This window comes from Gorilla gorilla, chromosome 8 (genome assembly GCF_029281585.2).
Source record: "Gorilla gorilla gorilla isolate KB3781 chromosome 8, NHGRI_mGorGor1-v2.1_pri, whole genome shotgun sequence".
NCBI classification, from domain to species: domain Eukaryota; kingdom Metazoa; phylum Chordata; class Mammalia; order Primates; family Hominidae; genus Gorilla; species Gorilla gorilla.
The window spans coordinates 26,788,178-26,812,215 of record NC_073232.2 but is presented as its reverse complement, the minus strand read 5'-3'; the positions used below and the strand labels follow the sequence as shown (position 1 = coordinate 26,812,215).

Below are 24,038 nucleotides of genomic sequence, written 5' to 3'. Positions count from 1 at the left end.
AATTTAAACGTAAGAAGAGTATCCTGACTATCATTTTCACTGTGAAGAACCCTTTTGATGACACTGACACAAAATTCAGGACCTTCACGTCCTTCTCCATCAAACCACATGCTTGTGGCTTCCTTTGAATTCTGTTTTTGATCTATGGTTTCATAAAGGTAAGGCATTTCAGAGATGAGGGAATAATAGCATGCCTACCTACCTCCAGTGTTAAGTATAGATTATATTGTGTACAGGATAATTTTCGCTGAGTAACTGATAGTTGGTAAAAATAAAGAGGTCATGGCCGGGCGCGGTGGCTCATGCCTGTAATCCCAACACTTTGGGAGGCCAAGGTGGGTGGATCACGAGGTTAGGAGATCGAGACCATCCTGGCTAACACAGTGAAACCCCATCTCTACTAAAAATACAAAAAATTAGCCGGGCGTGATGGCGGGCGCCTGTAGTCCCAGCTACTCAGGAGGCTGAGGCAGGAGAACGGCGTGAACCCAGGAGGCGGAGCTTGCAGTGAGTGGAGATTGCGCCACCGCACTCCAGCCTGGGCGACAGAGCGAGACTCCGTCTCAAAAAATAAATAAATAAATAAAGAGGTCACTTGATGGAGGGAATGTTGGGACCACGGGGGGTGCAGTCTAGTCCTCTTAGCATGATCTCAGGGAATGCTGAGATAGTAGGGGTGAGTCTAGTCTTACTGGCAAAATCAAAATACACATACAAAGCCTATAGTATAAAGTCCAACATCTGTGTTCTAGTCTTCAGCCAATATAGATGATTTTCTCCATTGGAAAATGGAAATAATAACGTCTGTAAAGGGCTGTAGTAGGTACGATGAGGTCGTAAATGTGAAATAACTTTGGGGAAAAATGCTCTAGATAAATTCAAGGTCTTTCACTACATAATCAGACTAAATGTGTCCAACTTTTTTTGGTGATAAACAGTACTTACATTTCAATGGACAATATCCAAATAGCTTGTCTGTGTCATAGTCAGTAGTGGTTCCGCACCAGAGCCATCCATCCGACCGCCCAGCACTCGTGCAATCTGCGTACCACTTGTTTTCAAACTTGAACGGGAATGCACAGGTTGCTCCATTGGCATTGCCTAGTAGCGTATACATGGCTGGAAAAACATATTGACTTGAACGTGGAATGTGAGTGATATTTCTGAACATTTACTTTCCAATAAGAAGCCTACTGAAGGAATTGGTCTTACTCTTCTGATTACACTTGATGCACCCACAGAGGGATTTCTTTTTTTTTTTTTTTTTTTTTTTTGGTTATTTTTTTTCCTTCTCCTTCTACCCTAGTTTTTTGCTGGGTACATAGAGCAGTCTGTACTTAGCAAATAACTCTTAGTACCACTTCATTTCCACTGCGTTTTGGAACATTTTCAAACGAGACTAATTTGTTAAGTTGTACCATTTGAAAATGTTCAAATGGTACAATTCAAAGTGGTACCAATGACAGTGGAAAATGAAGTGATACTAGTTAAAGTGGTAATAATAACTCATAGTACCACTTCATTTTCCACTATCTTTTCCTCCTTCCTCTATTGACACCAGCTTTAACTTCTGAATTTCCTCTGAAACAGTTCTTTCTCTTGATTGGAATCATGGAGCTTTGGAATCTCTAGATTAAAAAAAACCTTAAAGCTGTATAGCCCAAACACATGGTCAATAATTAAATCCCCTCCAACCACTTCTTGTCAAGCCAGCCTTCACCTGAGTTCCTCAACAATGACCATAAGGAAGGATACACATTTTGGCATTGTTCTCTAATCCCTATAATGAAAAGAAACCACTCAAAACTGTTATATACCATCTACAATCAAGGTTTTTCTTTTCAACAAGTGAAGGCCAACAGATGGAGTGGGAAGCTCTGGGTTCAACTAGAAATGTTAATTGAAACAAACACAGAATCATTGTTGATTATGGTTTGGCTTAAGCCAGAAAGGTTAAGGAAGCTCATCTCTCCACTAAGAACCAAACAATGCACATAGCTACATTGTCCAGTATGTTTAAAGTCTCCATCTTTGTAGAGATAACAACGTTTTACATTAAAGTATTTGACCTCTTGCCACCAACTGACATTCAGAATTTATCCTAGGTAGGAATTCTTCATTACATTTTGCAGATTCTATGACTTGAAAAAGTTCTTAGCTGGTCTCACGCTTGCAATCCCAGCGCTTTGAGAGGCCAAGGCAGGCGGATCACTAGAGGTCAGGAATTGAGATCAGCCTGGCCAAAATGGTGAAACCCTGTCTCCAGTAAAAATAGAAAAATTAGCTGGGCATGGTGGCAGGCACCTGTAATCCCAACTACTCAGGAGGCTGAGGCAGGAGAATCGCTTGAACCCGGGAGGCGGAGGTTGCTGTGAGCCGAGATCACGCCACTGTACTCCAGCCTGGGTGGCAGAGTGAGACTCTGTCTCAAAAAATAAATCTTAAAAAAAAGGAAGAAAAATTTCTTAAAAGACATTTAGTCATTTTGATAATATAAAGCTTGTAAAACATGTAGCGCATAGTAACAGCACAATAATGTGAGTTATTGACCTCTTTTCTTTTTCCTTTACTCATTGTAATTATCAAGTCGTCTTTAAATATTAGGTTTATTTTTAATGACCTCAAAATTCCTTTTTTGTCAAAAAGGTAGTTGTTAATAACTTTAAAATGCGATTCCAGCTTTAGTTCCACTAAGTTATGGGAATGGTCTCCAAATCATATATTGTATTAGGAACACGCTGTATTCAGAAATAATTGCACCATTCGTAGTCACTGGGACGACTGTTTCTTTGTACGAAGGAAACCAGTCAAGACCACCTTGGGGTTAGTTGTACTGGTCATCATTAGCCAAGACATGTTCAGCGCTGGACTTATAGATGCCAATGACATATAGCTTTATTTACTTATTTTATTTTTGAGACAGGATCTCACTCTGTCACACAGGCTGCAGTAGGTGGCGCAATGATGGCTCACTGCAGCCTCAATTACCTGGGCTCAAGTAATGCTCCCACCTCAGCCTCCTGAATACCTCGGACTACAGGTGCACACCACAGTACCAAGCTTATTTTTACATTTTGTTTAGGTCTCACTAGGTTGCCCAAACTGGTCCTGAACTCCCGAAATCAAGTGATCCTCTTGCCTTAGCCTCCCAAGGTGCTGGGATTACAGGCGTGAGCCACCACGCCTGCCAGCTTTATTAACTAACTCTGTTCAATAATTACTGAGCCATTCTATACACCCAACACTGATGAGGCCAGAAGAACCCCAACTACCCCACTGACACATCATGCAACTGCAGTCAATTTGTCTTCTTCTTGGAGTCTGAACTTCCAAATAACCATCAAATCCATCTAAGTCTACAATTCTGGTTCCATTCTTCTAAAATAATTCCTATTTTCAAAAAGTTCCACCATTCTACCCCTCCCCCATGTTCTCATCAGAGATACAGAGACCCTACAATACATCCTCTCGACACTGTCTTCAGTTCTAATGTGTGTTCCCAATCTCGCGGTCACTCTGCAGAGCTAGAACTGAGGAGCAGGATCATCTTAAGTGCCAGGAGATCTTTGGGGAGTATGCAAAATTTAGTCAATAGACCCTATGCCACAGAATCACCCGGGTCTTCATGGAAATCATTGACTAGATTCCTGGGGTTTTTCCCAATGTGTATATTAAGAATCTAGTAGAAGGGGGAGCTTAGGATCTGTATTTTTAACAAACTCTTCAAGTCATTCTTAAGCATATTAAAGTTTGAGAACTATTAGCCCAAACCCTAGGCATATTTGTCTCAAAACCAATGGGGAAACAGAAAGGGTAGGGGGTGAGGGAAGTATAATATTATATTTAAAAAAAAAATAAAAATCCGATTTCTTAGCGCCAATCTTCCTCAAGTTAAACTCCTCAATTAGCACAATTGTCCCACCTGTGGAATTTGACTCGGTCAAGTTTAATTCACCCTTCTCCTTCCTTGTAATTTTCTGTGGAGTTTCTCTTGAAAGGTTTTTTTTGTGTTCACTTAGCTTGCCTCTCATATCACTTCTAAACCTATATTATGTTTGAAAAATGCTTCAAAATAACTTATTTCTGAGCCCTTCTCTCACCGTACTTCAATTCCTACTCTCCCCTCTTCTGTATCTAGATGGAAAAAAGAAAGCTCACAAATTATTGCCTTATAAAGAACTAAATTGCTATGCTCAGCCTTAGCTGAGATAAGCTAGGTTCAACCAATCTTAATAGCCCTGTAACATAGCAATTTTGGAAACAGGTTATCTCTTGTCCCCAAAAGTAGGCTCTTTCTCTGACCTTGAGGTTGTTCTAGATAACACTTCACAATAACGAAGTATCCAAACCTAAAATGTGATTATAACATCATCTGACTCAAGAGACCAGCCTTTGTAACAAGGCTTCAAGTTGTGTTGTATTTTTGTTTTGTTTTCTGTGCAGCCACCAGATAGTGAAATTTGGTCAATATAAGAAAGAACTAAATACTCTGATTTTATTTAACCTTCAAGAGGTCAAGAAACCAACTACATATAAGAGGATTCCTCCCACCGCATTGGAGGTATCACCTTCTCTGACGGCTAACTAAATAGACTGCATATTAACTTACAAGCTAATCCTATAGATTTTATAATCTTCTGATTATTACAGTCTCTAAATACCCATAACCTGACAAAATAAACCAGTAACATTTAGAATCCCATGTCGCCAAGGGATCTGCCGAGATTTCATCTTAGGCAATCTAAATTGGGAAAGAATGTTCTATGGATCATTTTTCCAGGGATAACTTAAAGGAAAAGAAATATTTGGCTAAAAGTATTTATCACTACAACTTTATAATGTTAACTAGGAGGCTTTGGGTCAAAGACTACAATGAAAACGATTTTCTGAAAAATGTAGCCCATAGTTAAAAAAAAAACCTCAGAGAAAGTTAAAAGAATGTCTTCCCATTAAGTAAAAATAGCTAAAGTATGGTTCAGGACTTTTTAATCACATTTATTCAGCATCATGTCCTCAGAATAGTCCTACAAAATAGTTGAAAACACAAAGATGCTGATCAATTGATACTTCTAGCACACGCCAAACAAGAACATGATGATTTTCTTGAATTAGGTTCCAACTAAGAAGATGAGAAAATTTCGACACGAAGGTGAAAATTCCAGGCATCTTACCTTCATAACCTCTAGAGCACAGATTGTCTGTGGTTCCATAGATCTTCCACCTGCTCCATAAACCCGATCCCTTGTAGAGCATAATATTCTTTTCTTGTCTGTTGCCGTAGTTAAAAAATAAATCTTCTCCTTTGATCCCCAAAAGTGTGTCATTTTTGCACTCCCATTTCTGAAATTCACTTTTTGAGTCACAGGCATAGAGAGTGATAGCAACCCAGTCCGTTTTTGATGGCACTCCCAGGCATAATTTAAATGCAACACTCATAATCTGAGATTCGGACACCCATCGGAATTTCTGTGATTCAGCATCCTGGTTGCAAGCTGCGGTCTGGACGGCACTGGGACTTACTGCATCCACGCAGCGCTTGTGATCTTCATTATAGATTAAAAATTGCCTGGTGTCTGTTTAAAAAGAAAGAAGCAGGAAGAGAAGAAGAAAGAAAGCATGGCTAAGTGGATTCATGTAACAAGGATGATCTTTTAGGTCAAAAGTTTCCAACTTTTCCATTTCCCTAAAGACTTAAGATTGCAGGAAAAGAGGTACTGATGACTGTGCCTGGGCCAGCTCTCTTCGCGGATCCCTGAAGCTGGAGGGAGAACCTGGACTGAGGGCCTGCCAAGGTTCCAGCCCTCAGCTGGATGTCCTCAAAATGTCCTAGTTCACTGTGAGGAGTCTCATGCAAAGGCCCACCTTACATGCCCAAGGATTGTCCAGGAGTGGAACATACAAGGCAGAAAACAGAAAGGAATAATATCAACTGGGAAAAGAAAATTTGGGTAATATGAATACGATAAACTGTAAAATTAAATGCATGTATGTCCTAGAAAAGGTGTGTGTTTGTTTGTTGTTTTTAAAGGACAAGGTCTCACTCTGTTGCTCAGGCTGGAGTGCAGTGGTGCAATCATGGCTCACTGTAGCTTCCAACTTCTGGGCTCAAGTGATCCTCCTGCCCCAGCCTCCCAAGTAGCTGGGACTACAGGCTTGTACCACCATAACCAACTAATTTTTTATTTTTTGTAGAGATGGAGTCACTGTGTTGCCCAAGCTGGTCTTGAACTCCTGGCTTCAAGCAATCTTCCCACTTCAGCCTCTCAAAGTGCTAGGATTACAAGTGGGAGCCACCTCGCCCGGACTAGAATAGGATTTTGTAGTGTGACACATCTCAACACATTTTGGTATTATTTGTTAATAATTTAATAGTGAAGTTTGCAATAAAGGATAAATCAATGTAAGTTTTATATCATTGGAGAGAATATTTTATGAGAATAACTTTAAAAATAACATTTTTTATATTTGTAATTTGGAACTGGTGATTCAAGTACATATGTAAGGATGGTTATACTTAACAGCACATAGCTGCTAGCTGGCAAAACGGAACTTCCTCTTGCAAAAGAGGAAAAAAGGATCTGGTAAGCATTTTTTTTTCCTTTAATTAAATCAAAATTGAGTTCATGTAAAGCTTTCTCTTTTTTCTTTATTGTTAAGGAATATACAAATGAAAGTAACTGAGTGCTTTGATTTTGTGACATAAACATAAATTAAACACATCTTGTGAAGTTTTCCTAAATTCCATGTATTCACCTTGTTCTTTCAAAATGAGCTGGTAGTAGTGCAGATGTTTGAGGTTCTGACTAAATGAGCTCATTATTTTTAATTAAATAATTCCAGCGAAATCAAACAAAGTTAGAATCATACCACTAGTAGCGTCCTTCAGTGTTTCCAAAGCATTTTTGCAAGCTGTATTCTATTTCCTGTTCTGAACACCCCAGGGAGGTTAGCACCACTTACACTCTGAGATCAGTTCTAGACCCATAAGCTTAAAGCTTATAATAAATTTTTGCCTCAAAAGATTATTTTCTCCTGACACGCTCCTCTGTATGCTCTTGTCCACACTAGTTCCAGATCTCCTGCCTCTATCCTACCCTGAAATGATCATCTCATCTTTAAAAAAAAACAAAAACAAAAACAAAAAAAAACTTTATAGCAACATCCAGTCTGGTGCTTGATCAAATATCTGGGTGCCAAGACCCAGCCATGTTGACACATAAAATTAACCACTACAGTATATTTTTGGGTAAAGGTGGTAGATTTCACTATTGCCTTAGAATGCAAAAACAAGCTGAAAATCCAGGAAGATTCCTAGGTTTTTAGCTTATGGATCTTGGGGGATGATGGTGCCAAGAATGAGAAAGAGAAGTTTGGATGTTACGCATTAAATGCTGTCTTACTTAGAGTGAGTAAGACTTACTCTCGCTGCCTCTATGCCACCTGGGTTCCTAGTTCTCTGCAACTTCAAACCTCTGCCTGGGCTCCTCTGCTGGGTTACTCATTCATGCTGCTTTGATTTCTTGGAATTGGAACTCAGTAAAGCCTGGATCCAGACACCCGCCTCTGCTGGCTTCTCTGCAGTTGACATCTGTTCACCGAACATGCAATACCTGTCCCAATCTCCTCCCGTCTAGCTGAGCTTCCTTCCACACTCGATCTCATTTTGTAACTGCTCGTGCCCTAGTGGGACAAAATGAGTAATTTTCTACCTTGGCAATAAAATGAGAATTTTGATAATATAGGGCTTTGCTCACAATGGAACACAGGAAATAGGAAAATAAAAACTGTTTTTTAAAAAACAGTGACTATGATCATTTACTTTATGCAAAGGTAAATTATCTTCTCTAATCTCAAAATGTAACGAACTCTGAAACTTTTGCCATAGATATATGTAAACTCCACTATACTAGCCTCTAAATTTAATGTAATTTGTTTGTGTTATTCTACCTACTGTTGTTTTTTTTAAAGCTGGACTTATCTTCCACTTTTCAGATAGCTTTGCTTAGTAATACCTCATTGTTAATAATAGTAAATATATCTTCCACCTTATACTTTGGCCATTTTCATTGTATTGTCAAACAACAGTCTTATTAACTCGTCAAATTCAGTCAATTAACCGATTGGCAAGCAGTCTTTTAAGAGAAGGCGTTCAAAAATCTTTATGCATGAATAGTGTTCCTCCTTCAGATGTTTTTATACTTGACTTTTATATGCCTAATTTTTATCTGCAGTTCATCTTAATTTCACTCTAAGACAGCATTTAATGAGTAACATCCAAACTTCTCTTTCTAATTCTTGGCACCACCATCCCCCGAGATCCATAAACTAAAAACCTAGGAGTCTTCCTGGATTTTCAGCTTGTTTTTGCATTCTAAGGCAATAGTGAAATCTACCATCTCTACCCAAAAATACACTGCAGTGGTCAATTTTATGTGTCAACATGGCTGGGTCTTGGCACCCAGATATTTGATCAAGCACCAGACTGGATGTTGTTATAAAGGAATTCTTTTAAAGATGAGATGATCATTTCAATCAGCCAACTTTGAGTAAAGCAGCTCACCCTCCTCAGCGTGGGTGGGCCTCATCCAATCAGGCGAAGATCTTAAGAGAAACAAGCTGAAGAAGAAGAAAAAGGGGGAATTCCCCAAAGAATGAATTCTGCCTCTGGACTGCTTTATTTCTGTTTTTGTTTGTTTGTTTGTTTTTAAGACAGGATCTTGCTCTGTCGCCCAAGCTGGAGTGCAGTAGTGCAATCACAGCTCACTGCAGCCTTGAATTCCTAGGCTCAAGCGATCCTCCCACTTCAGCCTCCTGAGTAGCTGGGACCATAGACCTGTGCCACCATACCCAGTTAATATTTTTTATTTTTACTGGAGACATGGGTGTCACTTTGTTGCCTAGGTTGGTCTTGAACTCCTAGGCTCAAGTGATCCTCCTGCCTCGACCTCCCAAAGTGCTGAGATTACAGGCATGGGCCACCTCACCCAGCTCTAGACTGCTTCAGTCTCAAACTGCAATATCAACTCTCTCCTGAGTTTCCTGCATGCTCCTCTACCCCTGCGGGTTTTGGACTTGCCAGCTTCCACAATTGTGTGAGCCAATTCCTTAAATAACTCTCTCTCTCTCCCTCTCTCCACCCTCTTCTCTTCCCTTTCTGTGTACACACACACACACATACAACTCTGACTTCATACATATACCCTAATTCATTCTCTTTGCTCCAACTCCATTTACACCATCCCAGGCCAAGCCACCATGGTTTGGCTCTAGTCTTCCTCTCTTGAAAATGGAATCATCAAAAAAGATAACACCTGATCTCCCAGTTTTCTGGGAGGAGCCGGGCCTGACTTGTCACCTGATGCCAAATTGCAAAACCTACCTAATATAATAGGTGGTCTTCACTGAGCCACCTACAAGAGTAAGATCTCTTTCCGTTTTTCCCATCTCTTTTGCAGATTGCCTGCGATGTACACCACATTCTGGTTGAATGTTCACTCAATAGTAAAATTCTTTTCTTTCTCATCTACCTTTATGGAGAGGTTTTCTGGGTGGGAAGGAGATTGGGTTTCTAACTACAAGTTCTCAACAACTTAAACCCTGCAAAAGGGAACCACTGTACCCAGGAAAAATACATCCAGCCCCTATATCATTGTTTATTAGAAAGGGAACAGTGACCTGTCTGCCCTCACCACCAACTACACCACCTTTCAGCTCCTCAAACTCTCCAGGCTCACTTCCGCATTAGTGACTTCATGTTTTGAGTTCCCTCTTCTTGGGATGCTCACTAAGGTCATAGCTCAAGTGTCAACTTTCCTTTTCTTTCTTTCTTTGAGACAGACCCTTGCTATTTCACCCAGGCTGGAGTACAGTGGCGCCATCTTGGCTCACTGCAACCTCAGCCTCCTGATTTCAGACCATTCTCCTGCCTCAGCTCCCCGACTAGCTGGGATTACAGGTGCATGTCACCACACCCACCTAATTTTTGTATTTTTAGTAGAGGTGGGGTTTCACCATGTTGGCCAAGCTGGTCTCGAACTCCTGACCTCAAGTGATCCGCCCACCTCGGCCTCCCAAAGTGTTGGGATTACAGGTGTGAGCCACTGCGCCCAGCCAAGTGTCAACATCGTAGCAGGCTGATCATCCTAACTCATTTTATTCTTTTATTTACCATATAATATCCATAACCATCTTAAAATATATTTTTCTTCAATTTGTTTACTAATGTTCTGTCCATAGTCCCCTATTGGAATGTAAATTTCATGAGACGAGGTACTTGATCTTTCTGATTTAGTGCTGCAGTCTCTTTTTGGGGAGCATAAATAATCTCTCAACAAATAATTAGTTGAATGAATGAAAGAATGTTTATTAAGCAGAAGCATCTTGACTAGTAACCCAGATAAATTATTTATCTAATGATAGATTAACGATTACAGGTATGCTGAATATTCATTTTTCCCCCGAAAGCTTATTTTTACTGAAGAGCAATTTAGAAATGTGTATACTTACAAAAAGGGTACTTGGAAATGAAAAGGTTCTATTTCAATACACACTTATCTATTCTTGTTTCCTTTATTTATCTTTTGCCATTAGGAAGCAGTGTAAGTTTGATATTGCCTTTGCCAGACAATACAAGGAAATGTAAAATTATTGTTCTGTGGTCATACATTCATCGTGCATTATTCTTCTCCCCAAGTAATCAGCATGTCATTTTGCTTTTATCATCATCTCTGCAACACGTCTGACTTAAAATCTCATACTTCTTCCTCTGAAGGCGTATTCAAGACGTTGGCCAAAAGGCAGCTTGTGGCATTTTTACCAATATTAACCACACTAACATTTATAAACATCCTATTTTTGTCCATCCTAATTATGTTTTTGTAACAGAAATATGGCAAAGATTAACAGATCGACACAGTCGGTTGCTGTTTTCATTTCTCTGCAATCTCATTTGTAGGATCTAATATGTGAGTTTCTTTTTTTAATACTTACACATCAGAAATTTATACCGAGAATTGCAGTGATTCTCCTTCCATCCTAACTTGATCTTACTAATTTCACATTAATTTTTCAACAAATATTTGACAAACAATGACCACATGCCAGATGCTATGCTAATGACAATACAAAGACAAACAAAAGAGATAAGTTTCCTGCCACGTTGAGCACACTCTCTGCTGTGGTTAACTCAAGGGCAAAAAGATCAAGGCTCAAAATACATTTAGTAAAGAAGCAATAAGTTTCAACCCAATATCTCAGATTAAAAATGATTAAAGACTAAACATCCAGTAACATAGGTGTGGATTTTCTTTTTTTTTTTTTTTTTTTTTTTTTTTTTTTTTTTTGAGACAGAGTCACTCTGTCGCCCAGGCTGGAGTGCAGTGGTGTGATCTCAGCACTTTGCAACCTCCGCCTCCCAGGTTCAAGCGATTCTCATGCCTCAGCCTCCTCAGCAGCTGGGACTATAGGCATGTGCCACCACACACCCGGCTAATTTTTGTATTTTTAGTAGAGATGAGGTTTCACCATGTTGGCCAGGCTGGTCTCGAACTCCTGATCTCAAGTGATCCACCTGCCTCGGCCTCCCAAAGTGCTGGGATTACAGGCATGAGCCACCGCGCCTGGCCTGGATTTTTTTTAAGCATTTTTAAAATTATTCCGCAACATTGAACAAGTCATTAAATTCCCAAGCCTACTAGCAAAGAAAATTTGGCTGTTAAAGGTGATTGTTCAGGGAGATAAGTATGATATGCTACATTTTCTTATACATTTTTAGATTTTCCTGACTATCAGCAAATAAAATGCTGACATTGGAACACAAAAGACAATAACTTCTGGAAGACAGAGAAGCCAGATAAGAGGAAAAGCAGCAAGTAGCTGTAGCAGATGCCTCCAGATTTATACTATTTCTCCTTGGCCTTCGCTGTTTAGGTGCATGCAGGCCCCACTCCAAAACGCCAGCACCACGCCTTTTGGCCTGGGGGCTTTTTCTGGCTATCAGAGCCCTCTAGGCTCAAATATGGCACAAGTTAGATGGGTCAGAAAACGAATGCCCTGTAGGAGGAGGCCTTCATCAGAGGCCAAGGAGAACTGCTGACGGCTCTAAATCTCTTGTACCTTGGATGGGATGAGTGCAAGGCAACTCCGTCGCCCAGAGCTCCTACGCTCCATTGCCCACAGCGGTCACTGGGTGTCCACACATCTTCCCTTTCTGTCTCACTTCCCCGTTACCCTGTCAGTGTTTCCTGGGCTCACTTCCCAAATAAACTAACTTGCCCTCAAACCAGAGTGCAATTGTCTGAGGACAGCTTCTTGGGGAATTCAAACTAAGAAATATGTTCACCAGCCTCAGTTAAATAAATGTACCTGTGTTTTCCCCAAAGACCCCAAATTCGGTGAAAAACAAATATTTACCCTGCACCTAGTACATTCAAGAAGCTATGCCAGGTGCTTGGGGCTGATGGAGGGTGTTAGTCAGTCTTAGGCTTAGAAATGTTGAACAGGAGGCCAAGGCAGGCGGATCACCTGAGGTCAGGAGTTCGAGATCAGCCTGGCCAACATGGTGGAACCGTGTCTCTACTAAAAATACAAAAATTAGCCTATGTGGTGGCACGTGCCTGTAATCCCAGCTATGGGGGGCTGAGGCAGGAGAATCTTTTGAACCCACAAGGCAGAGGTTGCAGTGAGCCAAGATCGTGCCACTGCACTGTAGCCTGGGTGACAGAGTGAGACACCATCTCAAAAAAAAAAAAAAGAAAAAAAAAAGAAAAAGAAAAGAAATGTTGAACAAAAGAAAAAAAACGGAGAATTACTTCATTTCTCACTTTGATCCTTCATTCAGACCCAAAATATTCAGGGAAACTACTGATTTAGGTCATTGCAACTGGCCATTTGGAAAAGTACAAAATATGAACCCAGTATGGGTCTGACCACAAGGACAAAACAGAGGCCAAGAAACTCTTCCAACTTCCCTCCTACCACCTTAAAGATATGAATATCTACACCTTCCCGGGGCCATTCACTCCCATGTCAGTAGAAGAGGCTTCCTTCCTCCTGCTGACCACCCTACCTGTGTCCTGGATTGTGAACCCTCCTACTTCTCCACAGCTAGTTTCTGCTCTCACTCCTATTTCTTCAGCCTCTGAATGCCAGCCTCCCCAGATCCCCCTTAAGATAAATAAACAAAACCCTTTACTAGGTAAGAAGCTGACACTGCTCTTTCTTCTTCCATGCATAGCTCCACTAATTCGTTCACCTTATGTATGTATCATGTCAATCTGATCACGACATAATCAGAGCTCTAGGATTTGGCTCCCAGGTAACAGACTCCGCTGCTCGCTGACTGTGTGACCTTGGCCAAGTTCAACATTACTCTGTGCTTCCACTTCCCCGTCTGTAAAATAAAGGGGGAAATAGCAGGACCTCCTCATTGTCGTGAGAATGAAATGAGATCATCTAAATAAAGTGCTTAGAAGAGTTCCTGACACAGGAATTGCTTAATATATATTCATTATTATTATTGTTAATTTGGCAAAATCAGTCGTACAGACAGTGTGAGATGTTTCAGAATCAGATGAAATGAAAGAGCAGAGAACTGTTGCAGCAGTGTAGAAAGAGGGACCGGCCAGGCATGGTGGCTCCCGCCTGTAATCGGCACTTTGGGAGGGCAAGGCAGGAGGGATCACCTGAGGTCAGGAGTTCGAGATCAGCCTGGTGAGCATGACAAAATCCCATCTCTACTAAAAATACAAAAATTAGCCTGGCAGGGTGGTGCACGCCTATAATCCCAGGAGAATCACTTGAACCCAGGAAGCAGAGGTTGCGGTGAGCCGAGATGGCGCCACTGCACTCCAGCCTGGGCGACAGAGCGAGACTCTGTCTCAAAAAAAAAAAAAAAAAAAAAAAAGAGGGACGGAAGGACCGAGAACATGGAACTGCAGGGTTTCTAGCCTCAGGGGGTGTGGTGTGGAGGGTTATCTTCTTTGGGGTTGATAGGCTTGCAATCAAATCCTGGTTCCACCATTTTTTTTTATTATACTTTAAGTTTTAGGGTACATGTGCACATTGTGCAGGTTAGTTATATATGTATACATGTGCCATGCTGGTGCGCTGCACCCACATTTTTTAGCTGTGTTGCCTTAGTGCTATTAGCCATTCTAGCCTCTACTTCCTCATCTGTAAAATGGGGGCAATCATGCTGTCTGGTAAAGCTACCGTGAATTTCTAAATGAGATCATTTATGTAAAGCACCCAGCATATCATCTGCATCTAATACACACTTGATAAATATTAATTCCTTCCTTTCCCCCTCTTAAAGTGAAAAGTCTAAAAAAATTGATACAGATAAAGGGATCTAAGTCCTTCTTCTAACATAGTGTTATTTTGAACCACATTGTGTCTTTCCTGATCAACACACTCCAGGTAGTAAATGTATCTACTTCTTAGCCTCAGAGTCTAAAGATCATAATGAAGAGTTGGCTCTGGTCTTTACTGACTACTCGACTTCTGCAAGCCACTGAATCTTCAGAGCTTCAACTTTGTCACATAGGGAAAGGTACACAATGACATCTTCCCATCTGCTTTATGGGAAGCTATGGGCCCCTGAGGTCTAAGTTTCTACTACAGTTATTCATGTGCAATATTTGTAGATTAAACCAAAAGCTGCACAACTGTCAAAACCTAAGGTTGAGCACGGTGGCTCATGCCTGTAATCCCAGCACTTTGGGAGGCCGAGGTGAGCAAATCACTTGAACCTAGGAGTTTGAGACCAGCCTGGACAACGTGGCAAAACCCCATCTCTACAAAAAAACACAAATGTTAGCCAGGCATGGTGGCATGCACCTGTGGTGCCAGCTACTTAGGAGGCTGAGGTGGGAGAATCACTTGAGCCCGGGAAGTCAAGGCTGCAGTGAGTGATGATCATGCCACTGCACTCCAGCCTGGGTGACAGAGTGAGACCGTGTCTCAAAAAAAATATATATATATATATATATGTGTGTGTGTGTGTGTGTGTGTGTGTGTGTGTGTGTGTGTATGTATATATTTATATATATAAAATCTAGCCCTATGTTCCAAAGCATAAAAGTTAGCTCAGTCTTCTAGATACAAACACTGAGAAAGATGGAGAACAAATTTAAAAAGGAGAAAGGTGCTTGTATTTTTCTCCCACTTAATTCAGTTTTGTGAAAAAATACACTGAAGAATCAATATTTAACATAAGACATACATTTATATTGGAATCAAAGTTTTCAAGAGTGCTTGTGAAAAACCACTACTGTGATAATTACATGATAATAATTATCTTTCTTAGCATTTCAACCAGGGAAATGAAATAGAGGAGTATCAGGATTATACCATTAGCGTGATGTCAACGTCAGAACCACAGTTGGATCCCTTCCAGCCAAATGTCAGACCCGCAAATGGCAACAGGAATAACCTAATTTGCACTTACTTGATCTAACAGTGCAGCAAGAAATCTAAGGGGATGTGGAAAAGTACAAGCCGTTGAGCAAAGTCCTGGATCTACGTCTACCTGCTAAACAGTCACCTTCTGGACATTTTACCTCCCTGAGCCTGGTGCTTCATCTATAAAATGATGATGTCAAAATGCATCATTTCCTAGTTTGTTCTTGCTTTAATGGTCCATGATTCTAAGCCTTCTCTGTCCACCAAGACATCTCTCATTTTCATTTTTTGCAGATGTTCTAGGCTTTTCATGATACTACCTGACCCACTGTTTGAGTGCCTTCCCAGAGCCTAGAAAGGCTCCATGTTGCCCTGGGACCAATAGCAGCAGCTAGCAAGAGCCTATTGTTGGCCAGGTGTGGTGGCTCATGCCTGTAATGTCAGCACTTTGGGAGGCTAAGGTGGGCAGATCATGAGGTCAGGAGTTCAAGACCAGCCTGGCCAACATGGTCAAACCCCGTCTCTACTAAAAATAGAAAAAATTAGCCGGGTGTGGTGGTGGGTGCCTGTAATCCCAGCTACTCGGGAGGCTGAGGCAGGAGAATTGCTTGAACCCAGGAGGCAGAGGTTGCAGTGAGCCAAGATCACACCATTGCACTCAAGGCTGGGTGACAGAGAGAGACTCCATCTCAAAAAAAAAAAAAAAAAAAAAAAGCCTATTGTTGGCATCTCTTCCCAACTCTGCCCCCAGGGGCATCAAGTCAGTAGTTTGAAATCAACCATGGTGGGAATATTTACAGCACGGACATCAGTAAACAGCAAAACAGCATAAGTCAAATCAGTGCTTCCTCTCTTTTCCTTCTTGGAACCAGTAGTTAAGTTTGCCAATACACCACTACCTGTGAGCCAAACCCTCCCATTTCCAAGTTAAACTTCTTTGCTGTGGTCTAACCTCTGTGTCCCACCGGCTCTCATGGTGCATCTACCATGATTATAACCCAACTGAGCTGGAAACCTCGCTGCTGAGTGCTAAAAAGACAGCGCAGCAAGAACAACAGTAGGAAAGGTGAGCCTCTAGCCCTGTTAACCTCTAGCCTCCTGGACCCCTCCAGGGAGAATCAGCCCATCCGTTGGCAGCAGCCCACAGAGACTTACAGTGCTAATGCTGTGGGATGCTCTCCTGAAGGTGGAAGGAAGGGGTGTGGATTGAAAAGAAATAAACTGATGGCAAGTAGGGAGAGCTTCCCATGGGTTTTCCTAGTGGGCAGGAAGCCAGGGGAGAGGTGTTGGGGCTTCGCATAGTTTAACCTGCTGCTAACTAAGCAGGTGCCCTGCCTTTACACAAATTCCTCCAATCACATGCTTCTTGGGCCAAGAAAAGATAAAATAAAAGTTACAGGCTGGGTGCAGTGGCTCACATCTATCATCATGCACTATGGAGGCCAAAGTGGGAGGATCACCAGAGCCCAGAAGTTTGAGATCGGCCTGAGCAAGATAGTGAGACCCCGTCTCTACACAAATAAAAAAAATTTTAAAAAAATAAAAATTAGCCTGGCATAGTGGCTCAAGCCCAAAGTCCCAGCTACTGGGGAGTTGGGAGTGGGCCAAGGTGGGAGGATTGCATGAGCCCAGATGTCAAGGCTGCAGTGAGCCATGATCACACCACTGCACTCCAGCCTGGGTGACAGAGTGAAACCAGTCTCAAAAAACAAAACAACACAAATTACAGGCTTTCACGTAGGAAAAAAAAATCTGGAAGGGGGGTCCCTTGAATTTTTTGTTTGTTTATTCTCCAAGTAAACAGATCTTCAGCATCCCCCTTCTCTCCCCAATATTTGTGCCTATGAAGAGGAAGACATTAGTCAGAGGAGGGCATCCTGCTGTCAGGAAGAGGGAAACACTCCTGAGCAAACCGAGAAACACTATTGCTCAAAGCATTATTGAGTCAGTTTAAAGAAAATTAGGCACTGTGTCTGTGCTGCCCAGTATGATAGCCAGTTACCTCATGTAACCATTGTACACTTAAAATGACACTACTGTGAATTGAGACTTGCTATAAGTATACAATACTCACCAGATTTTGAAGAGGTTAGTTTTAAGAAATGAATGGGAAAATATTCCAAATCGATTAAATGTTGAGGGATAATATTTCCGAGTTACTGGGTGAAATAAAATACATTAAGAATATCAGGGCTGGGTGCTGTGACTCATGCCTATAATCCCAGCACTTTGGGAGGCTGAGGAGGGCAGATCACTTGAGGTCAGGAGTCCGAGGCCAGCCTGGCCAACATGGTGAAAAGTTGTCTCTACTAAAACTACAAAAATCAGCTGGGCATGGTGGTGCATGCCTGTAATCCCAGCTACTTGGGAGGCCGAGGCACGAGAATCACTCCAACCCAGGAGGTAGAGGTTGCAGTGAGCCAAAATCATGCCACTGCACTCCAGCCTGGGCAACAAAATGAGAGTCTGTCTCAAAAATAAAAATAAAATTAATTTCATCTATCCTTTTTATTTGGCCTTGTATGTACTTCTTTTCTGCCACTGATTTTAATAGCTAACACTTATAAGGCACTTACTATGGGTCATACTCTGTTGTAAACATTTCACATATTGTTACTCACTGAATCGTCACAAGAACTGATGGGGGCAGGGAATATTATTCTTTCCATTTTATAGACATGGAAACGAAAGCACAAAGAAATAAAGGAGCCTGCCCAAGGTCGCAAAGCTAGTGAGTGAGAGAGACAGGGTGTAAACCATACCGCCTTCACTTGTGTTTTTACAGTCACTACCACTCAATACTTATGATTCAACCTTTGCGGTACTAAAACACTCTCTTCCTAGGAAACTTCCCACCCACCTTCACATCAGTGCATAGAGTAGATCGTAGGCACAAACCATTCTCTACAAGTGTTTGTTGATTTCATAGAAATAAAGGGGGATCAGAAATCAAAAAATCAAATTTGAAATCTCTCCTATATCATCTCCAAACAGAACCAGGAACGAAAATCCCCCGAGGCACTCCCATCCTGAAGTTTAAGCAACTGAGTCTAGAGAAATAGAAAAGACAGACTGGAAAAGGTATTTGAGAATTTGAACAACTCTGGAGCTATTCCTAATGAGTAATCTCTAATCTCCAGAAAAAGAAGAAAAACAGGAATCGATCTGCTTATGCGGCAGTTTGAATAGTCTAGAATACAGATAAGGATGAACTTTCTAACAATCAAGTGTCTGAATGATTCTGGCAGAAAAAAAAAATGAGCATGGAAATTGCTTAGAATCACTTTTGGGGGGATGATCTGCGATGATACCCTTGGACCTAAGACGCGGGGAGACATCAGGGCTGCCCTCCTTCCAGCCAAAGACACTCAGAAGGTGTTTGTTGGCGGTAAGACAGAAATAGTGTGAATTGAAAACCAGAAAGAGTAAACCACAGAGCAGGAAATTTCTGCACGAAGAAAACAGTGAAGGAACAACGAGCGATGAGAGAAGTCAGGAGGACACTGAAGGTCTGTAGGGTTCCCGGCAGAGCAGCAACCGAGACCTGAGACGCATCCTCCTCCCTCCTCCAACTCCAGGCCTCCCATGCCTGGCCGCCAGGTGAAGGCAGCAGGCTTAGCCGTGGACTGCGTGGTGCAGGGGAACCCCGTTTCCTCCTCACAAAGATGTTGAAAGGAACCCATTCACAGTAACCCAGAAGAGGAAGGTGTGGTTCCGGCCCCCCAAGTCAGAGAGCCCCTGCCTCAGAGCAGACTTACCCAGTAGGAGAACAGCACCGGGAATGACAGAGGCAAAAACCAGGAGCAGGGGTAGCCTCATGTCCCAGGGTTTATCCTTTCCTTCTCCTGATGGACAGGAGGGCGGAACTAAGACGCTAAACAACGAGGCCCCCCAACTGCCTCTCCACCTAATCCAAGTTCCCAGAGCTGCCCGGCTGAAAAGAACTACAGAGGAAGCCCTCCCTTTTAAAGGGCTCCTGAATTTAGGGAAAGCCTCTACTGAGGAGACATCCTGTCACATGAGGGTGGCTGGAAAAACAGGAATTCAAAGTAACAACTTTGCTTCGTAAGCTAACTTCTGAGAAGAGCAGACGCAGAGGAAGGGGAGAAAGGGACACGTGTGGGAGAGGAGTGGCGGGGTGGGGAGGAGAGAGGGCGATGGTGATGGTGAGGAGTCAGGAAGGAGAGAAGTGAAACAGCCTGGGAGCTCCCGGCCTGCTCAGATGGGGCTGGGTGGAGATCAAGCTGCAGGTCATTACCTGTGCCGGAAGACGGAGCTTCCCCTGGGAAGCAGCTGAGTCAGGGGTCCCTCAGCAGACAACCTCCACTCTGAAGTGACAGCCACACGGGCTCTGGAAAGGACAGTTTTACGCTGGAAACACTTCAGAGTTGAAGCTCATCCCCTTCAGTCTCCATATTCAGTGCTTAGAGCCTTTCTTTTTTTTCTTGGAAAGTTTCAACAGAAAGTTCCGTGGAGCTTCATTTCCTCCAGGCAGAAGAAAAGTGAAAGGGAGGCTACACCTAAGAGGGAATGTCAGTCAGGCCAGGAAGGAGAAAGTTCTAGAAACCTTTTGCTAGAACGTTCTCTAGAAAGCCAGAAAAAACAGTGGTAAAGGATTTGCAGTAAAGCCTTGCTGCCCAGCCTCAACCATCGCGGTCCTCTTCAAGTTTAAGTGGGTCCCATTGCTAGAAAAAGAAAATCTGGCCAGGCACAATGGCTCATGCCTGCAATTCCAGCAGTTTGGGAGGCCAAGGCAGGCAGATCACCCGAGGTCAGGAGTTTGAAACCAGCCTGGTCAACATGGCGAAAACCCGTCTCTACTAAAAATACAAAAGTTAGCCGGGTGTGGTCATGCACACCTGTAAGCCCAGCTACTCAGGAGGCTGAGGCAACAGAATCGTTTGAACCTGGGAAGTGGAAGTTACAGTGAGTCAGGATCGCACCACTACACTCCAGCCTGGGCGACAGGTGCGAAACTCCATCTCAAAAAAAAGGAAAGAAAAAAAAGAAAAAGAAAATCTGATTGTTTGGTCAAAAGGTATATCTTTATTTAAAGGCAAGTGGAATTCTTTCTTAGAATAAAAAATGTTTCTAGATCTTTCATTACGCAGAAAATAACCCTCCAAACATTTACGTTGTCATTTTTCAAAAGTAGAACAGGAATTTAGAACATTTTAAAGCAGAAACTAACGATTAGCTGGCCAAACCGTTACTAGAGTGTGGAATATGTTAGTAATTCAAAAAGAAGCTACTGGAAACATTGTAATTTTTAAAATTTTTTAAATGAATAGTTTTATCTTCAAACGGAAAGCCTCCACATTCATTGTCTTTGTGATAAAGTTGAAAACTTTCCATCCTATTAAAAATGTGATATAGTTCTCTTACTGATTGTTTTTAACATGTAAATTTGAGATTATCCTGACCGGAGGGAAAAAGATAGTGAAAACGTAGGACAGAGGACCAAAGTTTCTTTGTCACTAAGGCTGTACGTGACTGAAAAAAAAAATGATGGTTATATAACAGAACAGACAAAACAAAAATGTTTCTTTCTCAGTCATTGTTTCACTGGCTTATAAAAAAATAGTTTAAATGGGTCGTTTGTGGCTTTCAAATATAAATAAATCATATACAAAAGTGACTGCCTAATTTAGATTTATATAAATTTCAGAAGCAAATACATTTAATTGAATTATGTATATAATCACATTCAGGGTTGGTTTGTTTCTTTGAGACAGAGTCTTGTTCTGTCGCCCAGGCTGGAGTGCAGTGGTGCAATCTGGGCTCACTGCAACCTCCACCTCCTGGGTTCCAGCGATTCTCCTATCTCAGCCTCCCAAGTGGCTGGATTACAGGCACGTGCCATGATGCCCAGCTATTTTTTGCATTTTTAGTATAGACGGGGTTTCACCATGTTGGCCAGGCTGGTCTCAAACCCCTGACGTCAAGTGATCCGCCTGCCTTGGCCTCTGAAAGTGCTGGGATTACAGACGTGTGCCACCATACCTGGCCCAGGGTTTGTTTTTTAATTACATAAGTGTGTATATCACATTAGTAAAATTAAAAATTAGGATCAGTACTAAAATCTGTGAAGTTTAAACAAAATGCAGCCAACCACCCCACAAAGAATTTACCCCATGACCTTGACCTCGTTGAAACAAAGATTTATCAGGCTACAAGAGGCCACTGGGGCAAAAAATAAATCCAAATCTTGGGGAAGGGATGTCACAGAAGATGGTGGTGTGGGAAACTCCAGGAATTCATCCCTCCATCTAAGCAGCCATCAAATGGACAGGAACTGACTGAAGCAACTGCAGATGCTCCTTTACTCATGATCAAATTAGGCCCTGTTAAACCCAATGTGAGTTGAAATATGCTAAGTCAAAAATGCACTTAATACACCTGACCTACCAAACATCACGGCTCAGCGTAGCCTACCTTAAACGTGTTGAGAACACTTACATTAGCTTCCAATTGGGCAAAATTGATATGGACAGGAGGCAGAGAAGTGCTAGGTAGAGAAGTGCTAGGTAGAGAAGGGCAGGATCCATGGCGAGGGCTCCACCCTCGGACCTGTGCCCACCGACCTAAGTGGTAACAGGCACTCCTGTTTTCATGCACAAATGTTACATTTCCAAGACCACTATGATTCACCACGCCCCGCATCCTGTGCCCATAAAAACCTGAGACCTTAATGGGCATAGACACAAGCGCTAAACATTGAGAAGAGTGAAGGAATAGAGCAGTGGAGAGCAGTGGGGTGGCACAGCAGAGAAAGAGAGAAGAAGGACATCTGGACACCAAGGGGAGTTTGGCCAGCGGTGGTTGGAGAACAGTCTCGGGGGCTAGGCAGCCTGGCTCCAGGGGAAGACTACCTTCCCACTCCACTCCCCCCTTCCAGCTCCCCATCCATCTCGCTGAGAGCCACCTACACCACTCAGTAAAACCTTGCACTCAACCCTCCAGCCCACATGTGATCTGATTCTTCCAGTACACTGGGCAAGAACTCAGGCTGTCACACTGGCTCCCTGTCCTTGCGATAAGGCAGAGGCTCTATTGAGCTGACTAACACAAGCTGTCTGCAGATGGTATAGCTGAAAGAGCACACCATAACACACGCCCACTTGGGCTTCAGGAGTCCTAGACGCTGCCGTGGGGTGGAGCCCAAAAGCACTCCCCACAGCCTCTGCACCTGCCCATCTGCATGCTGCATGCTCCCCCTAGGGGTTTGAGCAGCAGGGCACCAAAGGAGCAAGCCTCATTCCTGTCGCAAGCCCTGCGAGGGTCATAAGGGAACTCTTATATTTCAAAATCATCTAACAAAACCTATTTTATAATACAGTGTTGAGTATCTCGTAATTTATTGGATATGGTACTAAAAGTGAGAAGCAGAATGGGTGTATGGGTATTCGAAATACAGTTTCTACTGAATGCACCATTTCTATTTCACATCATCATAAAGTGGGTAAATCATTATGTCTAACAATCCTAAGTCAAGGACCATCTGTATTTTGGAACTAGTCTAGTCAGAAACTTGGAGCATCCAAGGGAGAGCTTGATAAAGAGGCTGGTACATTTCAGCGAATTTCAGCCTCTCCCTGTGGTTATGGCTGTGTCAGGCAGCTGTGAAGGGGGAAGCAGCCCACACGCCCAGTGCAGCTAGGTGAGGCCAGGCTGGGCAACAAGGATTTAGCCCTCCAAATGTCAGGACCGTGTGTTCTGATTGGTGCTTTTATTTGCTTTCATCACTTCTCTTCAACTTAGTACTGGAAATTCTAGTAAGAGCATGTACGAAAGAAAAAAATAAATAAAAGCATCCAAATTAAAAAGGAAGAAGTGAAATTATCTCTGTACACAGATGGCCTGATTTTAAATGTAGGAAGTCCTAAAGCTTACACACACACACACACACACACACACCCCACACACAAATACCACACACACATACACAATACACACACACATACACACCACACACGCACACCACAGACACACACATACACACACCACACACATGCACATACACACCACACACACAAACTGTAGCACTAACAAATTTAACAAAGTTGCAGGACACAAAATCAAAACACAAAAATCAGTTGAATTTTGATACACTTGTAATGAACAATCTGAAAATAAAATTAAGAAAATTCCATTTACAATAGAATCAAAAAAATAAAATACTTAGGAATAAATTTAACTATGTAGACAAAAGACTCATCCACTGAAAACTACAAATGGTTGCTGAAAGAAAAAGACCTAAATAAATGAAAAGGTACCCTGTGTTCATGAAATGGAAGACTTAATATTGTTAAGATGTCAATATTATCCAATATAATCTATAGATTCATGCAATCCCTATCAAAATCCCAATGATTTTTTTTTTTTGCAGAAATGAAAAACCCCATCCTAAAGTTCATATGGAATTTCATGGGAGTCTGCACAGCCAAAACAATTTTGAAAAAGAATGAAGTTGAACGATTCACACTTCCTGATTTCAAATCATACTACAAAATGACGGTAATCTAAACAGTGTGGTATGGGCATAAGGATAGCCATATAGGCCAATGGAATAGAATAGAGAGGCCAGAAATAAATCTGTGTGGGCAGTTGATTTCCAACAAGGTGCCAAAAGCATT

The 24,038-nt window shown here is 42.1% G+C and overlaps 1 protein-coding gene across 1 annotated transcript in view; it reads right to left on the bottom strand.

Annotated features, from left to right (window-relative positions):
• The window catches only part of MRC1 (mannose receptor C-type 1), a 102,324-nt gene extending 82,834 nt beyond the window's left edge, over positions 1-19,490 (bottom strand). Inside the window, exons 1-3 of the mRNA XM_031015656.3 lie at positions 19,161-19,490; positions 5,172-5,573; positions 946-1,119 (exon numbers count right to left, since the gene is read on the bottom strand). Of these exons, the coding sequence (XP_030871516.1) occupies positions 946-1,119; positions 5,172-5,573; positions 19,161-19,221 (637 nt within the window). The 5' untranslated portion in view covers positions 19,222-19,490. The remainder of the gene's footprint in view (positions 1-945; positions 1,120-5,171; positions 5,574-19,160) is intronic.
• Positions 19,491-24,038: the final 4,548 nt, after the last annotated feature.